Source organism: Lynx canadensis, chromosome D1, assembly GCF_007474595.2.
Source record: "Lynx canadensis isolate LIC74 chromosome D1, mLynCan4.pri.v2, whole genome shotgun sequence".
Taxonomy (NCBI): Eukaryota; Metazoa; Chordata; class Mammalia; order Carnivora; family Felidae; genus Lynx; species Lynx canadensis.
The window spans coordinates 18,515,477-18,535,852 of record NC_044312.2 but is presented as its reverse complement, the minus strand read 5'-3'; the positions used below and the strand labels follow the sequence as shown (position 1 = coordinate 18,535,852).

Here is a 20,376-nt window from a genome sequence, read left to right as displayed (position 1 = left end):
TCTGTAAGAAATTCTAGAACAAGCAAAATTCATCTCCAATAACAGAAAGTGGATTGGTGGTTACCTAAGGGATGTGGAGAGATTGTGAAGGAAGATCAATTTTTTTCTGGTAAAGAAAACGTTCTGTATCTTTTTTTTTTAATTTTAATATTTTTAAAGTTTATTTGAGAGAGAGAAAGAGAACAAGTGGGGGAGGGGCAGAGAGAAAGAGAGACAGGGTCCACGGCATCAGCGCATAGCCTGATGCAGGGCTTGAACTCACGAACCCGTGAGATCATGACTTGAGCTGAGATCGAGAATGGGACGCTTAACTGACTACACCACCCAGGCACCCTGAAAATGTTCTATATCTTCACTGGGTGCTGCTTGGATGGTGTACGTATTTATAAAAGCTCATTGAACCATACAATGAGTACATTTTACTGTATTTAAATGATACCTCCATTAAGTTAATTAAAAGAAAAAAATCTTGATGAAGCACTGGACAAAACTCACCACAGCAAGTGCTCTCAAATATCAGAATGTGCACTAAGTGTCCAGGTTCCTATTTGTTTGTTTGGTAGAACATGTCAGGAGGCCACATTTTCATACAAGGAAATGGCTTAGTGTGTAAAATTATAATTTTAAAATAGATAAAATGATATAAGGAGTGGATGAAAGTCTATAGTACAAATATTTTATTTTTTTGAAGTTTATTTATTTATTTATTTGTTTATTTATTCTGGTGGCGGGGGGAAGGGCAGAGAGACAGAGACATAGAATTCCAAGTAGGCTCTGTACTGTAAGCTCAGAGCCTGACCCCACGAACGGTGAGATCATGACCTGAGCTGAAACCAAGAGTCAGACGCTTAACCGACTGAGTCACCCAGGTGCCCCAGCAATGCATTTTTAAAATAAAATCATTTAGCAACAAATAATTTAGATATCTTACAATTGCTACAAAGAAAATTTACAGTATATGTGTTAACTTTGGCTTTTCTTAGGATTTTCCTCTGTGCTCCCTATTTCTTGTTCACCCCGTGTCTTTCACCCTCCCATGTTAAGGCCAAAGTACCCAGGGGCGTTTTTTTTCTCCCAGTAGTTGATTTCCATTGAGGGGCTATCCCAGGTGTAATGACAATAATCATTGAGCCTAGAAAGCAGAGGCTCACAATTTACATGAATTATAGCCTCTGTTGACATTTAATTGAGTGTTTCTAACCCGTTTAATCTTATTAGGTAGGCAGTATTTTCATCAGTTTGCAGATAGAGAAACCAAGGTCATGCAATTTGCAAGGGGCAGAGCCAGGACTCAAAACTATTTAACTCTAAAGCAATTAGTGTCTGTAATTCCTCTGAGATGAATTATACTCCAGCTGAAGTTATAGATTGTCCTCCCAGGTTCGTCATTTCTTGGTGTAATCAACCAATAATTTTGAAGTTTTTTTTTTTTTGTATCCGGAACACTGTTATGTAGTAACTCCACGCAGACGCATTCAACTCCCTGATCGGTTCTCTTACTACTGATTCCTATATGGTCAGAATCCAGGGTACTGGCAAGTTTTGTTCCTTCATTCCTAGTGAACTTTGAATGGAAAGAAAAAAAAAAAAAAAAGGACAGTCCATCCTTGATTAGGACCCATCTGAATCCTCTTTACTTTCCCTTTGACTCCTCCCAGGCACTCAGCAAAGGTCAGCTAATGAATAAGACCTGAATTGTTGGCTAAAAAGACAGTGCTTAAGAATCTACAGCATTCGGGCGCCTGGGTGGCTCAGTGGGTTGAAGCGGCCGACTTCGGCTCAGGTCATGATTTCGTGGTCTGTGAGTTCGAGCCCCGTGTCGGGCTCTGTGCTGACAGCCTGGAGCCTGTTTCAGATTCTGTGTCTCCCTCTCTCTGACCCTCCCCTGTTCATGCTCTGTCTCTCTCTGTCTCAAAAATAAACGTTAAAAAAAAAAAAATCTACAGCATAAATATTTGCAGCATCTGGTGCAGTGTGTGACCCCTGGTAGGGGGTTCCTTAAATGTTTATTGAAGGGAAGGGCATTTCCACCACTTCATTAATTCATTCAGCAAAGTATCAAACCCCAACCATATTTGGGGGGGGGGGGGGAGATGGGGGCTGTTGGCACAAAGCCTGACACGGGGCTCAAATTCACAGACCGTGAGATCATGACCGGAGCCGAAGTCAGATGTTTGACTGAGCCACCCAGGTGCCCCTAACCTCAACCATGTCCTTCAAGGACACATACTTTAATACAGTGATGATTCACACCCGGTCTCTACTTTGAAGGATTCCGGGGTCTAGAATAAATTAGGTGCACTTAACAACGATACAGGACAGAAAGCAGTAACTGCTGATAGAAGACTGCCAGTCAAGGTTTTTGACACTGAAGAAGTTGGGAAGACAAGGAAAGGAAGTTCTTTATCCCTTAAGTTGGTTTGTTTCTTTGGATAGCTTTTTTCATGCTCTCTTGGCAATCTCATGGCCTTAAACTTTTTCTTCTCTGAATTAATCTCAAATCTTTGTTCTGATTGGTCTTCCTACTTTCCTTCTTCCTCCCAGACATCATCCCTATTTAAATAGTCTGCTAGCACTGCAGACCCCATGTACCAAAACCTGAACTCACAATTCTTTGCCGGATCTGTCCCTGACTTCTTTTAAGATGGGAAGAGAAAGAAACATGGGACAGAGAAATGAGAAGTAGGAAATTCACAGCACAGAGAGACAGAGAGACAAAGAACCAGAGACAGCAAAGAACAGGGACAGCACCTGATAAAAGTCTCTGGGTTTTTGAAATGTGTTCTTGTACCACCTCCATCCATTTCCCAATTTCTATCATAAAAGTGGACAATGTTGACTGTCCCTTTCAGTTCTTTAACTACAAAAGGTTTCAAAGTCAAGGGGGAAAACCTTTCACTTGATGTTCCTGTGAGAGGGAATTTAGATCCTCACTTCCACGAATATTGTCTGAATTCCTCTAAAGGAGATTGGCCGATGCAGTAGTAGTATAGAAAATAATGGCAGACCTCTAAACATCATACTGCTTAATAAGATCAGAATTTTTTTAAAAAGGCGGAAAAAAAGAAAAAAAAAAAGATGGGAGAGTACAGACCAGATTGATTATTACTAACGTTTTTGGGAAGATTTCCTCTCCCTATAAATTCTGTCCTTTCTTAAATTTTTTTTTTTAACGTTTATTTATTTTTGAGACAGAGAGAGACAGAGCATGAACAGGGGAGGGGCAGAGAGAGAGGGAGACACAGAATCTGAAACAGGCTCCAGGCTCTGAGCGGTCAGCACAGAGCCCGACGTGGGGCTCGAACTCACGGACCGTGAGATCATGACCTGAGCTGAAGTCGGACGCTTAACCGACCAAGCCACCCAGGCGCCCCATGTCCTTTCTTTTCTATTAGCGACACAGTAGTAAGAACCTAGAGGAAACTAACACACAGTTAATTAAGGGCACAAAGACATCCAGTGGATGGATAACTCGAAATACCCTGGGGGCTCATTCATCACTTCAGTGCCTTTTACTGGGACCCCCGAAAAGAATACATTATGTGCGCATGGCAAACTGGCTAGCTGTTCCAGAAAGCAGTTGCCCCATCCTTCCAGGCACAATTGGACACATTTTCCAGAATCTCTTTCAGTGTGATTGGCCATACAACTAAGTTCTGTCCAAAGGAACATGGCAAGGGATATGCATGACTTTTAGGCCTGACCCACAAACATTTTCCATGGGTACCTTTCCCTCTTCCTCTGTGGGCTTCTTCAACAAGGAAGACTGTAAACTAGAGATAGGTAGCCCCAAGATGGAAGGAGCCTGGGTCTCAGAATGACTGGGGAGAGCTGCCCACTGACCAGAAACATCCACACTGGGCTTTACATGAGAGAAATAACCTTGGAAAAGTCATACAACTGCATTCCAATTTCCTCATGTCAAGGACTTGTAATAGTGCCTGATCAGGAGTGAAACTCAATAAACACTAGCTGTCATCCACAAGAGTCCAAAACTTTTGGGATGCAGCAAAAGCGATCCTGAGGGAACTATACAGCGATACAGGCCTGCCCTCAGAAGCAAAAAAAAATCTCAAATAAACCACCCACCCTTACACGTAAAGAAGCTAGAAAAAGAACAACAAAGTCTAACACCAGCAGAATGAAGGAAATAATAAAGATTAGAGCAGAAATAAATGATATAGAAACTAAAAAAACAATAGAACAGATCAATGAAACCAGGGGCACGTTCTGAGAAAAAAGTTAGTAAAATTGATAAACGTCTAGCCAGACTTACCCAAAAGAAAAGAGGGAGGACCCAAATCAATAAAATCACAAATGAGAGAAGAGAAATAACAACCAACACCACAGAAATACAAACTATTACAAGAGAATATTATGAAAAATGATATGCCAACAAATTGGACAACCTGGAAGAAACGGGTAAATTCCTAGAAACAGATAAACTACCAAAACTGAAACAGAAATAGAAAACTTGAATATTAGCCGTCATTATCAGAGGAAACAAAGTTTGCTTAATTTCCTAATTTTGGGGGGTCAAAGTGGAGCACTGGAGCCAGGGGGGTTAGTGAACATCACTTGTCTGCATTTGTCAGTTACAGAACACCAGCTGGCACGCTAGTATGTTTAAGTAGTAGGACCCTGTCAACAGTAACTCAGAAAAAAATACTTTCTTCAGGACACCAAGCATTAAGTTTTATGACGGGTCTCTTGCTAAAACACTCACGTCTAGTAAGAATGTGAGTATAAAAAGAATGTGCTACCCCCTTCTTTCTCTCTTGACTTGGAGCATTTGGGAACATTTAAAAGTTTCAACGATCCACATCATGTCTGTGGCTTCAAGGTGACACAAAATGTGTACAAAGAATACTTTGTGCAGTTACAATATTTAACTGATACAGTTTAATAATAGTGATAATCAACTTTTATTGATTTTACATAAATAGCTTATAGAATGCCTTTCCAAATCATGTTTTTCCAACATATTTGTTACAACACACAACATTTCTTTACGAAAGTATTTGTTAAATCTTCTTGCACAGAATGTGGGGGAAAGTGAAGGGAGAGGAGAGAAAATAAGATTTCAAAGCTAATCTTCAGTGATAGGCCTAAATTTTTGGCAATTACTTCCTTTCATAGGAAATTACAGGATTGTAACTTTGAAACATATCAAAAGTGCAGTGCATCCTTTTAATTAAAAAAGCAGTAATGTCAAATATATTACTTGGGCATCAAATTTCCCTTTCTAAATATACTCAGGTTCACATAATACTTATTAAACAATGGTTTAAAACCATAACCATCAAAATCTTAAAACAGTCCCAGGTTTGGATTAAATCATGGTAGTATGAATATTTTCTTAAAAATTCTAGTTTATGTTTTCATCAGTAAAATGCAATTATTTGACAATGTCTACAGAGAAGCTTCCTACATGTAGGAAGATGATAATCTTCTTATACCTGGTATTAATTAGGTCATTTACTTGGCTGCTAATGTTTTATCAGAGTTTTTTTTCACACTGATGTTTCCACTTGAACAAACACTATGGGTAGTCATTACCATACCAACACTGAAGACTTAACCATTCCTGAAATAAGGAACCCTATTCCTATTAGTATTTCTTTGTTATGATGCTTAGTGTTGGTATTATCAAGCATAACATATTTTTCTTAATCAGTATGGGTGGATTAAGGCAAAAGGACATAACCTAGTCCCCTCGATAATTTATTCTCTATCCTTACAAAAACCGCTGAGGCTATACAAATTATAGATATGCTGGCTAGAAAGACATAACTTGCCCTTTAGACCAACACTTAGTATTGTAAGCACGAGGTTGAAAATCTTGGTGTTCACAGACAGCATCTTTCCTTGACCTACCATCATGATGAGCAGAACCCACAACGTGGACTTTCAAATACCATTTACTTGCTATGTCTCTTGGTTGTATGTATGTAGATTATTTTTCCTTAACTAAAAATATTTTGTCATATTCAATAACAGGGCAAAAATCTACTACTCAGTCTTTGTAAGCTCTCCACTGAATAATTTTCCATTTTTACAACCGTTTTCTGCGTGGCTGTTCCATTTTTCTTCTGTCATCTTCTTCACGTAACTAAGTGGTCCCTTCCCTTCAAAGGAGGAAGGATTTTTGAATGAGCCTCCAATTCTATCCCACAAGGTGAAATACTGTCCATAGTTATAGTCAAAGAACATGTGGTGGTCTGTATGATGGGCTGAGCCATTAATAAATGGCCTTAAAATGTGGGGAACACGGAAATCACCATCATGAATGGAAATCGTCCAGATATTGACCAGGATGTACAAGCCTAAGTAAACCACCTTGTGTAGTGGAAAGATAAAAGGGTATATATGGTAAGGTAGACTCTGAAGGAAGCCATCCACGGGGTGAAAAGCATGACTGGCAAATGGAGTAGGAATCTTCCAGAGATGATGAGGTTTGTGTATGCGCTACAGAAGGAAAGAACACAGTTAATAACCACCTTCACTTTTCAACTTAGCTTTCCATGCCCATGTCATGAGCATGTCATTTCCAATGACCTAACTAAAAAATCTCTATAAATTCAGCAAAATCACTCATGTTATAAAATGCCCTCCTTTACCTGAAACAGTAACATTGTAACATAGCCCCTCCAGACCCATAAAGAACACAAACAAAATGAACCTGGTATCTGTCATGCTGTGGCTACTTAGGTATTTAGTAAGTTACAGGAAATTCTGGGAAACAGAAAACAGAACTTGTAACCATACTCTGCTGAAATGGATATAGTTTTTCTCTTTCCCCTAAATTTCACTCTACCTTATACACAAGTCTATGATGAAGGCCTCTGTGAATCCAGTAGATCAGCATGTCAGTGAAAAAGAGGAAGGACAGTATACTAACAATGAGCCGAAACCAGCCTAGAAGAGACAACACGATAGATCAGAACCAAGATCCGGCTTCCAGGATCAGAATTTACTTTGTACTTGACTTGTCCATCTCAGTGGACCAAATATGATCCTAGACCTAACACTATCAACTGTTTTGGCTAATTCAATACATTATAAATTAATCTTCCTAATCTCTCTGGTATCTGCTCATTTTCTCATTTGCCTCTCATAAAACCTTAAAGTGCCCCCACCTCAAATATTAAATTATGAAGACATTTATGAGACAGAAAAAAACACATGCTTAAGGCATCTTTCTTATTTAAATCTCTGGGCATAAATAACACTGTTTATTTTTCCTTCATCTTAATCCTCATAAAACATATCTTTACACACTATTTTCCTGCTTAGAACTTTATTTCCCGCTAAATACCTAAAACCTAGCATTTCCTCCACAACCCAACTTTTTCTGATCTTTCCTGCCTGACCCATTCCTGTACTAACCGGGCTGGTTTACCCAGTGTCCTCCCAACATCTTGAAAGTCTCACCTCTGTACCTTTACTCATTCTGTTCCATGTATCTAGAATGCACTTTCTCCTTTTATATTTACTCAGAGTCCTATCCACTTTTCAAGGCCTAGTCAATTCATCACCCTACTGTATAATTCTTGTTCCTTCTTTTAAATATCTAACCTCTTACTTGGACAGCAGCTGTGTGGGTGCAAGCGAACCTGAGGGCCAGTCCCAGATAGACCACTTATTTGCTGAATGACCACTTATTTGCTGAATGGGCAAGTTACTGACACTCTCTGTGCATTAATTTACTCACCTATAAGAGGAACGTAATAACAGGACCTATGTCGTAGAACCGATATAGAATAAAATGGATTGATACGTGTGGAAAGCTTAGAAGTAGCTGGTACATATTAACACTCAATAAATGTTAACTACTATTCTCGCTTTCTAATACTAGACACCAGAAATGTCTCTTCATTACATAATTTCAGAATTTCACAAAAATTTAGTCATTGCAGGACTGGCTACAAGAGAAAAAAAGGAATAATCTAAAGGCCTAAAAATCGGGGATCATTTAAATAAACTATGGATATCTACATAATGTGATACTGTAACTCATACACTATATAAGGTCAATATTTACTGAATGAAAAGATGGCCACATATATATACACTACTAAGAAAAAAAAGCGAAGTCCAAACCAGTATGTGTAGTAGGGTTTCATTTTTGTAGCATAAATGATGAAGTATACATGCATAGAAAACTGGAGGATGCAGGGTGCCTGGGTGGCGCAGTCGGTTAAGCGTCCGAACTTCAGCCAGGTCACGATCTCGTGGTCCGTGAGTTTGAGCCCCGCGTCAGGCTCTGGGCTGATGGCTCAGAGCCTGGAACCTGTTTCCGATTCTGTGTCTCCCTCTCTCTCTGCCCCTCCCCCATTCATGCTCTGTCTCTCTCTGTCCCCCCCCAAAAAATAAATAAACGTTAAAAAAAAAAAAAGAAAAGAAAACTGGAGGATGTATGTCAAAAGAGGTAGTTTCTAGGTAGCAGGACAGTGGATTTAAAATCTGTATTTTCTGATTTTCTATAATTATGTACCATTTGAGCTTTTGAGGGAGTCTGAATTCAATAAAGAGAATAGTAAATGAATGCAAAGCTCTATCTCTGATCTATCCATCTTCCCCTAAGCATAATTCCATCCACGACCAGCTTTAAAATTGATAGATTAGGAAACGTGCATTATGTGGCAAGACATGAATGCATAAAAACAAAGCATTAAAAACAATTAAATGGGGAGCCTGGGGGGCTCAGGTGGTTGAGCGTCCAGCTCTTGATTTTGGCTCAGATCATCATCCCGGGGTCATGGGACTGAGCCCACATCAGGCTCTGCGCTGACAGCTCAGAGCCTGGACACTGCTTCGGATTCTGTCTCCCCCTCTCTCTGCCCCTCCCCTGCTTGCACTCTGTCTCTTTTTCTCAAAATAAATAAACATTAAAAAAAATTTAACCAACATCAAAAATTTTTAACTGAAAAAAAAAACCCACAAACAATCTGTAATTATTTTAAAAGAAGAAAAAGAGGCAGATTTGGTTCTTGAGAGAAACCACTCTGTGTCTCATGTTCATATTATTTACTTACCACTTGGAAACTCTCCTACGTCATCATATAATTTGCTGTAACCTCTCAACTCTAGCAGGAACAATGCAACAGTGGGAATACTAATCCACGGCAATGACTGCACAGTAAACGTAATCTCTCTATAGACTTGATTCTGAAAATGAAATTTCCAATACTTAAAAACCACAAAGTCTATGGTAAACAAAACCAGCATGAAATTGATGAAATTGTCTTGGAATGGATTTTTCAACCTCTTTTATGTGAAGGAGCTTACTGCTAAACTGTTTCCGTTAAAATGTTAATACGTGGGAATGCATGTGTAAGAAAGACACTTCTTTTTTAAAAAGCAAATACGCTAAGTACCTTGAATTCTTGATCTTACTCTTTTTCTCACAAAATCCGCATTCTACACGTCTATTTATAAAATGAGCCTTTCTTTCATAAATAACTTCCATCCCCAAACCTCTCTTGATTTTTTCTTTTTTTAGTCCTTGGAGGAACTGATAAATATAAATAACTGAAATAGAAAATGATTGTAAATAAGTTTACAATCTCCTATCGTGTCAAAAGATATATATATACACACACACACACACACACACACACACACACAGTAAAAACATACTTCAGTTTGTGAAAGTCAAACATTAAAGCAAATACACAAATGTGTGCATTTATTTATTCATCACTGTTAGCAAAGAAATTCTATATATCTAGCAAGACACCAGGCTTATAATTAAAAAAGAAAAAAAAAGAAGTTGGGTTCATTTATTTGTTTCCATTAAGAGAGGGGATTAGCCCTACCAAAACTATCTAACCCATCTAATGCTGGTTGCAGAAATTTTTCTTAATGGTTATAACCAGTTTAACCTGAAAATCTCACACACAAATACGTATTATTTTTATGGTAAACACAGTTAAAAAGTAGGTAAGAAAATCACTTACCTTTAAAAACTGTGGATGCTTCATTAATGAATGATCAAAGACAAAATAATAGCTCAGTGTTGCAAAGAAGAAATAAAGGATATAAGCGCCAAGATTTGTTACAATTAGGAGACTAATAGTTTGTCGGAAGATGTCGTCTTCGGGCCACGAGGCTGGGTAGATGTACGGCGTAAAAAAATAATAATCTGCAGCACTGAGTACAAGATCCATCTTAGTCCCTGAAGGATAAGCATGTGCAACAATTATTTACCCATGTTGATATTTTTTAATGCGAAACATTTTTAGAAAAACTATATATGAAGTTCCTGCTTAACGAATGTCCTGAAGTTTGAGGACATTCTCTGCCGGTAAGGTTGTAGGGCAACAGACACTACCCTACATTGCTATGGCCTTGCAAAGTGATACAGTTCCTGTGCAGAGCAATTTAACAATATGTTACCACAATATTCCGCCACCACTGCAAATGTATTCAGCACTCACGTTTCCATCGGGTATTACCTTAGCCAATTCACCAGGGTTAGGTGTAGCTGTTTCCTGACCAGCAGAGTAATTTTCACCATACTTTCAGATATTTTTCATTACCCTGCTCCCTAAACTTGATTCCTCTCTTCTTAATACTAACATTCTTCTTCAGTAGTAGTTCTTCCTGATATATTCCAGCTTGTTTCAAGATCCAAGAAGCAACCGGTGGCATTTATTTATGTTCTTGTTGTCACAACCACTTAATCAGAACATGGTTAGGATCTTTGTTTTCTGTCCTGGGCGGTGGTTTCCTGGTTTTCGTTAGTTCTCTCTTGGTCCTCACCACCAGTGTAAAACTTTGGCAATCTGTTCTTCTAGTCTTTAAGTCACATGGTGGTAGTGCCCACACCGTCTTCTTCAGCCGGAGGCCTCACAGACACACGACGCACAAGTTCCTACAATATATAACTCCGTGTTCTGTGCTATTACCAATGACAGGTGCTTCCATTCATTCTGTTATTCATATGGGCTTTCATTACCTTTTTTTTTTTTTTTAATGTTGCCATATGCAATTAAACCCACAGTAACAAAAAGTCCCAGCAAATTGCAAGGGGTGGGGGTACCTGACAGGTACACCAACACAAAATGGGCACCTCAGTCAGTGGGAGTAAGCCCTTGCCACCAAATGAGTTTGAGTGCCCACCTTTAAAAAACAAAAAAACTTCTGGTTTTTCAGGGCTTTTCGGACTTTGAAAGTGTGGCTAAGGGACTATGGACATATGTTTCCTTTGTGTGACTTCGCTGCTGTTTATCTAACTCACCTACAAGGATTTGGATAGATTCTAATCTTAGGTGATTTAAAACAATGCTACAACGATTAACCCTACTTTGTGTAAATTTCTACAAGCAGAAAAGCTAGGACAGAGTTGAACTGCATTGGTCACTCTGGTAGACACTGCCCAATTGCTCTGCACAGGAACTGTACCACTTTGCAAGGCCACAGTGCCTATATCTCTACAACCTTAACAGACAGTATCATCGAACTTTAAGATGTTTGCTAATCTGATAGCAACAAAAATGATATCTCCGTGTATATTTACCTTTTTCTTATTATGAGGTTGAGCATGACTCCACATATTTAGAATAATTTATATTTTTTTCTGTGAAGTAATGTCTTTATCCCTTGCCCATTTTCCCACTGAGTTGTCAGTTTCTTAAAATCAAATTCTAGAAGTTCTTATTTATTAAGAGTGTTTAGCTCCTTTTCTGTGATAGGCGTTGCAAACATTTTTTTCTCACTTTGGCATGGAAAGTTTTTTTTTTTAAGTTTATTTTTATTTATTTTGAGAGAGATACAGAGAGCAAGCAGGGGAGGGTCAGAGAGAGAGGGAGAGAGAGAATCCCGAGCAGGCTCCGCATTGTTGGCACAGAGCCTGATGCGGGGCTCGAACTCACGAACTGTGAGATCATGACCTGAGCTGAAATCAAGAGTCGGATGCTTAACTGACCAAGCCACCCCGGTGCTAACTAGGGTAGTTAACTAATGCCAAATGCCAGATATTGACATATATCCTTCATCATACACTGGTAATTCATTCAAATAACAATTAAGCATCAAGCTCTACACTAGATAATGAGCCTATAAAGATTGAAAAGATACAGTCAAAATCCATCTTCAAGACAAGGCAATTTTAGAAATAATTACATCAATGCAAGTGCTATAACAAAGGTATACACATATCTGATTCAGGCGTTAAAGGACATTATCAGAAAGAAAAGTTTAGAGAGAGGCATTTCAAATAAAAGTAACAACTTGCAAAGGCATGGAAAAAAGTCATGCTACATTCGTGACTCAATGGGTGTCACTGGTGGGTGCCAAACAGTGTGACGGGTAAAACAGAGGGGAAAAAAATGTTTGAGGATAAACCTTATGAAAGGAAAGTGGTGTCAGACTGGGAAGGGCTCTGTTGCCCTGCTAGGGAATCGAACTTTCCCTCATACACGACGGGGAGATACCAAAAGGTCGCTGAGCAGGGAAGAGATTATAATTAGACCCGTACTTCATAGAAACCATTCCATTAGGAATATGAGTATTGATGAGAAAAAGACAAAGAGCCAGAGCCAGAGATAGACTAATTTGGTTGTTCCTGTGATAGACTAGCCCAGCTCTAAGAACACACATATTCATCAGAGATTGAGCAAGTAAAAAACCCACAGGGCTTGGGATGCCTGGGTGGCTCAGCTGGTTAAGCATCTGACTCTTGATCTCAGCTCACGTCTTGATCCCAGGGTCATGAGTTCAAGCCCCATGTTGGCCTCAGCACTGGGGGGTGGAGCCTGCTTAAACAAACAAAAAACAAAAAAACCCATAAAACCCACAGGGCGTGACAACCAATTAAATACTGGAATATGAAAGAGGGAGAAATGCAGGATGACTATGAGATTTAAGCTGGCTCATGTGGATGATGATGTCATCATAATCAAAAGAGGGAATTCTGGGAGAGCTGTTGTATTTGGTGCCGCAGGGACAAATATATATATTTGGGACACGCAGGGTGTGTAAGGAATGATGGAGTCAGTTTGGGTCTTAAATCTAATTAGCATAGACTAATAAGCTTTAACTCTATGCTTCTTCTTAGACATAAAGCAGTAGATTACATGCAAATATGAATCGGAAGTTCAACAGTGAGCTTGTACTGGTTGAAGCTGAAGCCATAAGGAGTAGAGACTGCTAAGGGAAATAATGTAGCAAAGGAAGTACACTAAGTCATACCAGGAAACATAAACATTTAGAAACAACCCAGCAACTAGATATTGTGACACCACTAAAGGTTGGTTAAGAGTTTCCAGACTAATCTACATGTTACCTATAGAGTCCCGTAGCCCTAAGACAATACAGTAAGTACAGTGCAGCCAAAAACAATTCAAACAGTAACCAGAAATCTACTTTAATCAACCTTCAATATCAGACGTGAGTAATAACTTTCACAAGATCTCAGTCCCTAACTTCAGTTTTGCTTTTATCTGAGGACCATGCTAGTTGTGTTCATTTGTACATTCCCTGTGCATAATTGCTGCAACGACAAACCAGTGCCGGAAAGGGAGGCGGTTTAGATACTGTGAAATGAAACCTATTTTAAGTGTTTTTAGAATTTTGGCTTCAATTAATTTTATTTGTTGAATGTAGAAATTAAGTATTCCTAAATATGTTGCCGTACTTTCTGACATCTAACAAAGAAATCTTTCGAAATCAGTAATATAATCTCAAAATTGCAGTTCAACTTGGAAGTTTATATTCAAACCCACATCTGTAAAATGAGATAACGTATCTTCATTATAGAATTGTTCTTAAGGTTTAGGCACTAAGTTTCTAGTCTTTTGGCACTGACACAGAGAAGTTATTCAAGAAACAGGAGCTATTATTACTGTTGCTACGGGAGCCAAAGCTGAGTCAAAATTACTTTAACCTAAGGGAGAAAGAGGTCATTTGGTTTTTCTTTGAAAAATAACTGATAATATCTAGTATCAATATTTACTGTACACTAGGCAGTGTAAATATTAGCTCATTTAACCCTTTCAAGAAACCCCATGAGTTAGGTACTAGTATTATCTTATGGATCAAGTAGCTGGGCACAGGAAATACTAGTAATCTGCTTGGGATCATCAAGTAACAAATGCTGGAGCTGGAACTCAAACACATGCAGTCTGGCTGCAAAGTCCAAGTTCTATTTTTTTTTCTTTCTTTCTTTCTTTTTTTTTTTTAATGTTTAGTTGTTTAGAGAGAAAGAGCAAGCGGGAGTAGGGGAGGGGCAGAGAGAATCCCAAGCAGGCTCCACAATGGCAGTGCAGAACCTGATACAGGGCTCAAACCCACGAACTGTGAGATCATGACCTGAGCCCAAATCAAGAGCTGGACGCTCAACTGACTGGGCCACCCAGGCACCCCACAAAGTCAAACTTCTTAAACTCGCACCAAGTTCCACTGCCTCTTCATCACTATCTCAACTCTTCAGCTCCTTAATGTTTACAATTCTCAGTGACTACAAATTCACATAATTTTGCATACGATTTTAAGGGGTTTATACCCCACTGAAGTCAGGGTCTTCACAGACCCTAAGTTAACTACCCATGACTGAAACAAAGCTGGTACTATTTTACATTTACAGAAACAAAGAAACTTTATAAAAATAAAACAGTTTTTAATAAAACACAATTAGGCTTAGAATATCGGAGTCTACTCTTACTTTTGCTTTATTTTAAAAGTATAGACAGTAACGGCTAACATTTGTTGAGAATCAGGTATTATTTAAAAACATTTTTTCTGTATCACTTGGCTTAATTATCACAATCCGAGGAGGTAGATAATTCTGTAACCTTCACTTTAGAGAAAGGGAAACTGAGGGCAGGAGTGTTTAAATAACTTAAGTAACAAGTAACAACTGGGATGTATAGTCTAGAGTCTGTTCTCCCAGCTTCTACATTATATTATCTCTCAAGTTGTACTCATACGGATGCGGCATTCTGAGTATTCCACGCTAATTACATTACATAATGAATGGGAAAGCATTCTGTAAGTGATCAAGGATCATGCACTTATTATTTTTTAGATGCTTATCATTAGAAACCTAAATACGCACGCACGCACCAACGGTGATATAAAGACAGGTAACCTGCTGGAAGGTTTTGGTTAAAAAATATCTGCCTACCGCAAGCTTTCCAGTTTGGAAACTTTACGTACTGACATTTAGAACTTTATCTATATACACCACCTCCAAATTTATCCTGCTATTGCACAGGGATGCCAAGAGACAGGACTTCTTCCTTTTTCGACGCTAACTCGATACATTATTTCCCTTCCCTTTTAGTCTTTACAAACCGCGGACTGTTGTCCCTCCATCCTAATTACGTTGCAGTAACTGGGGTTTGCACTGCAATTGTCAGGAGGTCACAGCCTAATTTCTTTGCCCCTTTAAAAAACAAAAAAGGGAAAAATCCCTCCAAAACATAGGGAAGTCTGTCTCAAAGCCAAGCATTAGCGTTCACTGGACAGACTTCCCTGGGATGAGCGATCCGCAGTAGCCAACTTGTCGTTTTCCTCACGTCCCTCGCCGTGTGTGTTGCTTTCATGTGCGGGCCTCCTTAGCGCCCCGAAACGTCCTCGGGCCAGGCTACAGCCCCCAGACACCGCAGGTCTCCGGTCGCCCCTCTCCCCATCCCCGCCAGCGAGCGCCAGTGAGCGCCCCCTGCGCCCGCACTCGACGCCTCACGGCCTGCGCACGCTGTCAGGATGCCCGGCTGCCTGCCAATCCCTGCCGTGGGTCACCGCTGGAGCCCCAGCGCCCGCCCGGAGCCTGACACCCCGCAGCCGGTCCTGAAAGAAAGCGTCTGGCGCGCTCCCAACTTCCCCACCTGGGACCCATCCTGCGGATTTCTCTCCCTCCACTTCCCTTCCTCTCCTCGCCCATCCCTCTCCGGAGGTATTCCGCCGCCGCCGCCGCCGCCTGCCCTGCTGGCATCCCTACCTTCCGAAGGTTCCACCGCCGCGGACGTCGCAGGTTGCCTTGGGCCAAAGTGAGCCCAGCAGCGTTCAGCCAGCGGGCCGGGCAGGGAGGGGCGTAGCCAGACACACGCTCCTAGCGGCCGGAGCCGCCAGCCAATCAGGGGCCGGCGGCATAAGCTGATATGACGGCAGATCGCGCGACTTGGCTGCGCGCGGCGCTTGGCGGTCACGTGGGCGCAGCGCACTCGGCCCTGCCCCCTTCGTCCTCCCCGTGGAAGAGAGGGCGGGACCCTGGTTCAGGTACCGTGGCGGCGGCGGGTGGAGTTTCAGGTTTTGTTTTTGTCTTTTTTCACTGTCACTGACGTGTGTAGCTCAGATCCTGCCCGAATCGGGTTTCCTGTATTAATGGAAACATCCCTAAAACCGATGCTCTACGTTGAGGGAAATAGATATTTCCTTTGAGGTGAATGTCGGGTCGGGGAGGGGGGCGGGGGGCAGGGGGCGGGCGGTGCATTTTTCGACCCAGGTGAAGGAGGCTCGATTATCCGTAAGACGATTGCTGATATTTCTTAGCCGGGAGCCTGCCCTTTTATATAGCATTGAATGGCGGGAGTTTGGCTGAACCAGTTTAGGTAGGTGTTTTAACTGACACGAAGCTTTTCATAGAACCGATAAAGCAAATCTGTGCAGACTGAACGGGAATATGTGTGGCTTCCTAGAGCTTTGCTGTTGTCTGGGAGTGTGTCGGGGTTTTTGTTTGTTGGATTGACTTTTTTTTTTTTTTTTTTTTTTTTTGCGAAGTTTGCTTTTCTAGACGTAAATTGCGGTGGTCACCCTTGTAAATTTCCTGCGCGCCTCAGTGTAGTGCTTCCCACAGTCCAACCAGCAGTGTCAGCATCATCAGGGAGTTTCTTGGAAATACAAATGTGGGGGAAATACAAATTTCAGACTTACTGGATCAGAATCTCCCCCGGGGCGGGGGGAGGGCGGGCAGGAATCTTTTAATAAACCGTGAGTGAGTCTAATGTTTGGTAGAGAACCACTGCTCTAATGAGTTTGACCAATCAGAAGAAAATCTGGCCTTCAGTTTTGCTCCCTCCAGGGGGATACATAGAAAAAAAAAATGCTGGAAAGTAGGAGGTGACAAAGTTTGGGAAATCATTTCTGTTTCCTTATAGGACCGTCAGAAGTGCAACAATGTAAGGGGAGAAATTATTAAACTCCGATCATAAACACCTGTTGTGTGAATACTGCTTTAAATATCTGTGGCTTGTCTCCTATTTTCTTTTTTTAATTAGCTGTAACAGTATCTTAGCTGCAGGTGTGCAACATAATGACTTGATAACAGTATGTTTGTTTCAGGTATACAACATCATGATTTGTGCAATTGCCTGCTACTTTTTTTTTTTTTAGTTTATTTATTTATTTTTAAGAGAGAGTGGGGCAGGGGCTGAGAGGGGCACAGAGGATCCAAAGCAGGCTCTGCGCTGACAGCAGAGACCCGGATGTGGGGCTCCAACTCACACACCCGGGGATCATGACCTGAGCCCAAGGCAAATGCTTAACCAACCAACTGAGCCACCTGGGCGCCCCGCCTCCTACTTTCTAAATCGCATCTCTTCTCCTTTGTTTCTTTTGTTATTGTTCTCATTTCATCTTTTAATTTTTGAAATTAAGATTTTTTTGGTTTCGTTTCTGGGGAACATAAACATGCAGCTTGTTAACCTTAAAAATAAACAGCTACTTTGCCAGCAAACACAAAAAAGGGGGGTTTGTTTGAGAATAGCAGAGAATTACACTGGGGGACAAGCAAGCAATGGGAAAATCACAGGCAAATCCACAGAGCAAAAGAAAGGATTGCCAGTGTATAGAGGAAAAGGGGAACGGGGGACGGCTTTTATAAATTGGAAGTCCATCGGAATGCACTGGGAGTTGGAAGCATGGTGGTTTTCATTGGCTGAGCTGTTGCCTGGGCAGAGGAAAACCTTTCTCCTACTGGGGTAGTCAAGTAATAGCAAAAGTAAATGGACTTGCAAGGTAGGCTCTTCCTGTTGTGTCCGCAATGGACTAGGAGTGCTAGGGTGTGAAAGCACCGGCTGCTGACCTCTCAGCTTCATTTTAGTGAGATTTCCTTGTGTTGATACAGATTTAAAAGGCATCGACCTAGTACAAAGTTTCCAAATTTGCAGCTGCCGTAGGCTCCTTGTGTGGTTTGTTTAGTCCAGTGTATTTTTCTCCTTCACTTAAGTAATTTCACATTAAAAAAAAAATGACAGACTATTGTGAAAGACTGGGAAATCTGATATTGAAATTATAAACAAATGTCAAAAATAATATCCTGAATAGTTTGAATTTTTTCATTGAATATGTACTGGATAGTAAAACAGACAGTCATAAGTGCCACGAAGAAAACAAAAGGGTGAAAGGATCAAAATTGATGAGGGCTATTCCTTTAGACAGCATGGTCAGAGTCTCTCTGGGTGGGGAACATTTGACCACAGCAGAGTTAGGGGGCCCCATTTAGTTGAAAGGTTCTGAACTGAGAGTCAGAGTCTGAATGGCTTTTTTTTTTTTTTTTAAAGTTATTTTGAGAGAGAGCGAGAGCGTGCAAGTGGGGTGGGGCAGAGAGAGAGGAGAGATAGAGAATCCGAAGCAGGCTCCACATTGTCAGTGCAGAGCCTCGTGCAGGGCTTGAACTCATGAACCGTGAGATCATGACTTGATCCGAGATCAGAGGTAGAATGCTTAACCGACTCAGCCACCCAGGCTCCCCTAGGGTCTGAATGTTTTTGGTGAACAGTTAGGGTCACCGGCTCTCAAACATCTATTTGTATGCATTTAGTTTAAAAAAAGAAATTTTTTTTTTTTGAGAGAGACAGAGCGAGCAAGGGAGGAGCAGAGAGAGAAGGGGGAGAGAGAATCCCAAGCAGGCTCCACAGTGTTAGCACGGAACCCTCACGAACCATGAGATCATGACCTGAGCTGAAACCAAGAGTTGGATGCTTAACCAACTGAGCCACCCAGGTACCCCTGTATGAATTTAGTTTTTAGAGGAAAAGGAGTATTCAAGAAAAAGGTAGATGCACAGTATCCAAAATCAGATACAGGAAGAGAAGATGTTTAGGCCTCAGCTTGGTGCCATGGATTAGGTTTTAACTTTTAGTATAGTACTTAATATTTTAGAGATCAGAGCTCCCTCTGAAAAGTAGATGAAATCTATGGTCTCTGTTCCCCTAAAAGTACACATTGTGTATAGTAGAAGCTCTTCCTAAACACTGTCCACTTAACGTTTTTAATATTTTTTCTGAAATATGCAGCTGATCCCTGGGAAGTACTAAAGAAAGTACTACACAGCTAGTAGCCTTCACTTTGGTTCACTCCTGTGTATCTGCGTCCCCCAGTTGAGAAGAATGCTTAGCAAGAGTTGGTTATGTTTGTTACCAATCTATTTCCATCATACTCATAATTATGTAGCTAAATTACACAAATTGATAAAATTTGAGTCTGCAAAGAAAAAGAACTGTTTCTAAGAAAACCAAGAAGGTCGGGGTGCCTGGGTGGCTCAGTTGGTTAAGCGTCCGACTTCAGCTCAGGTCATGATGTCGCGGTTTGTGAGTTCGAGCCCCGACACGGGAGCCTGGAGCCTGCTTCGGATTCTGTGTCTCCGGCTCTCTCTGCCCCTCCCCCACTTGTGCTCTGTCTCTGTCTATCAAAAAGAAATAAAATGTAAAAAAGAAAACCAAGAATGCTTTGGAAAGACGGGATAAAGATGAATGCTAATAAAAAATAGCTATTCATGTTATTTTCTACCTTTTGTGTTGTGTAAGGCTTTAGATTGTATTTTTTCAACGTGGGTCATTTTAACTGCAAAGATAGTTCCATCAAAAGGCAAAGATGTTCAAAATTTAATACTGTGCAATTAAGATGTAAAGACACTAATTGTATAAATGTCTGTTTTTATATCTTGTCCACAACGATCATTTCTTCTCCCTCTCATCATTAACAAATGTTTAAATAAATTGCTTAAAACTTAAAAAAAAAAAAAAACTATTGAATTGGGTGTAGGCAAAGTGGTTATGAGCAACTAGAAAGACTTTTTTTTTCTAAGTTTTTCACTCATTTTGAGAGAGAGTGAAACCATGGTAGGGAGAGGCAGAGAGGGAAGGAGAGAGAGAGGAATTCCAAGTAGGCCCCAGTGCGTGGCTCAAACTCACAAACTGTGAGATCATGACCCGAGCCGAAACCAAGAGTCAGACACTCAACTGACTGAGCCACCAACAAGCCCCCTAGAAAGACTTTTTAAAGCCCCAGGTCTGGTAGGATCTGCATTCGATTTGATTTGCAGGAGTCTTTGACTTGTCTCTACTTTGAACAAAATGAAACAAAGTCAAATGTAAAGCACTAGGCATATAGTTTGTGCAAGAACTCCAATCAGACGGACCATACTCAAGA

General features: G+C 40.7%; 1 protein-coding gene across 2 annotated transcripts; it reads right to left on the bottom strand.

Annotated features, from left to right (window-relative positions):
- Window positions 1-4,901: 4,901 nt before the first annotated feature.
- Window positions 4,902-16,027, bottom strand: SC5D (sterol-C5-desaturase). Of its 2 annotated transcripts, none has more exons than XM_030331455.1 (5): window positions 15,947-16,027; window positions 9,963-10,180; window positions 9,039-9,171; window positions 6,818-6,918; window positions 4,902-6,468 (listed from the first exon to the last, which is right to left on the bottom strand). In XM_030331455.1, exons 2-5 carry the CDS (start codon window positions 10,170-10,172, stop codon window positions 6,013-6,015), a joined length of 900 nt encoding a protein of 299 aa, XP_030187315.1. In that variant the 5' UTR covers window positions 10,173-10,180; window positions 15,947-16,027; the 3' UTR covers window positions 4,902-6,012. The 2 variants fall into 2 exon arrangements, with proteins under 2 accessions (XP_030187315.1, XP_030187316.1); XM_030331456.1 differs by lacking the exon at window positions 15,947-16,027 and adding an exon at window positions 12,640-12,661.
- Between the last annotated feature and the right edge of the window lie 4,349 nt (window positions 16,028-20,376).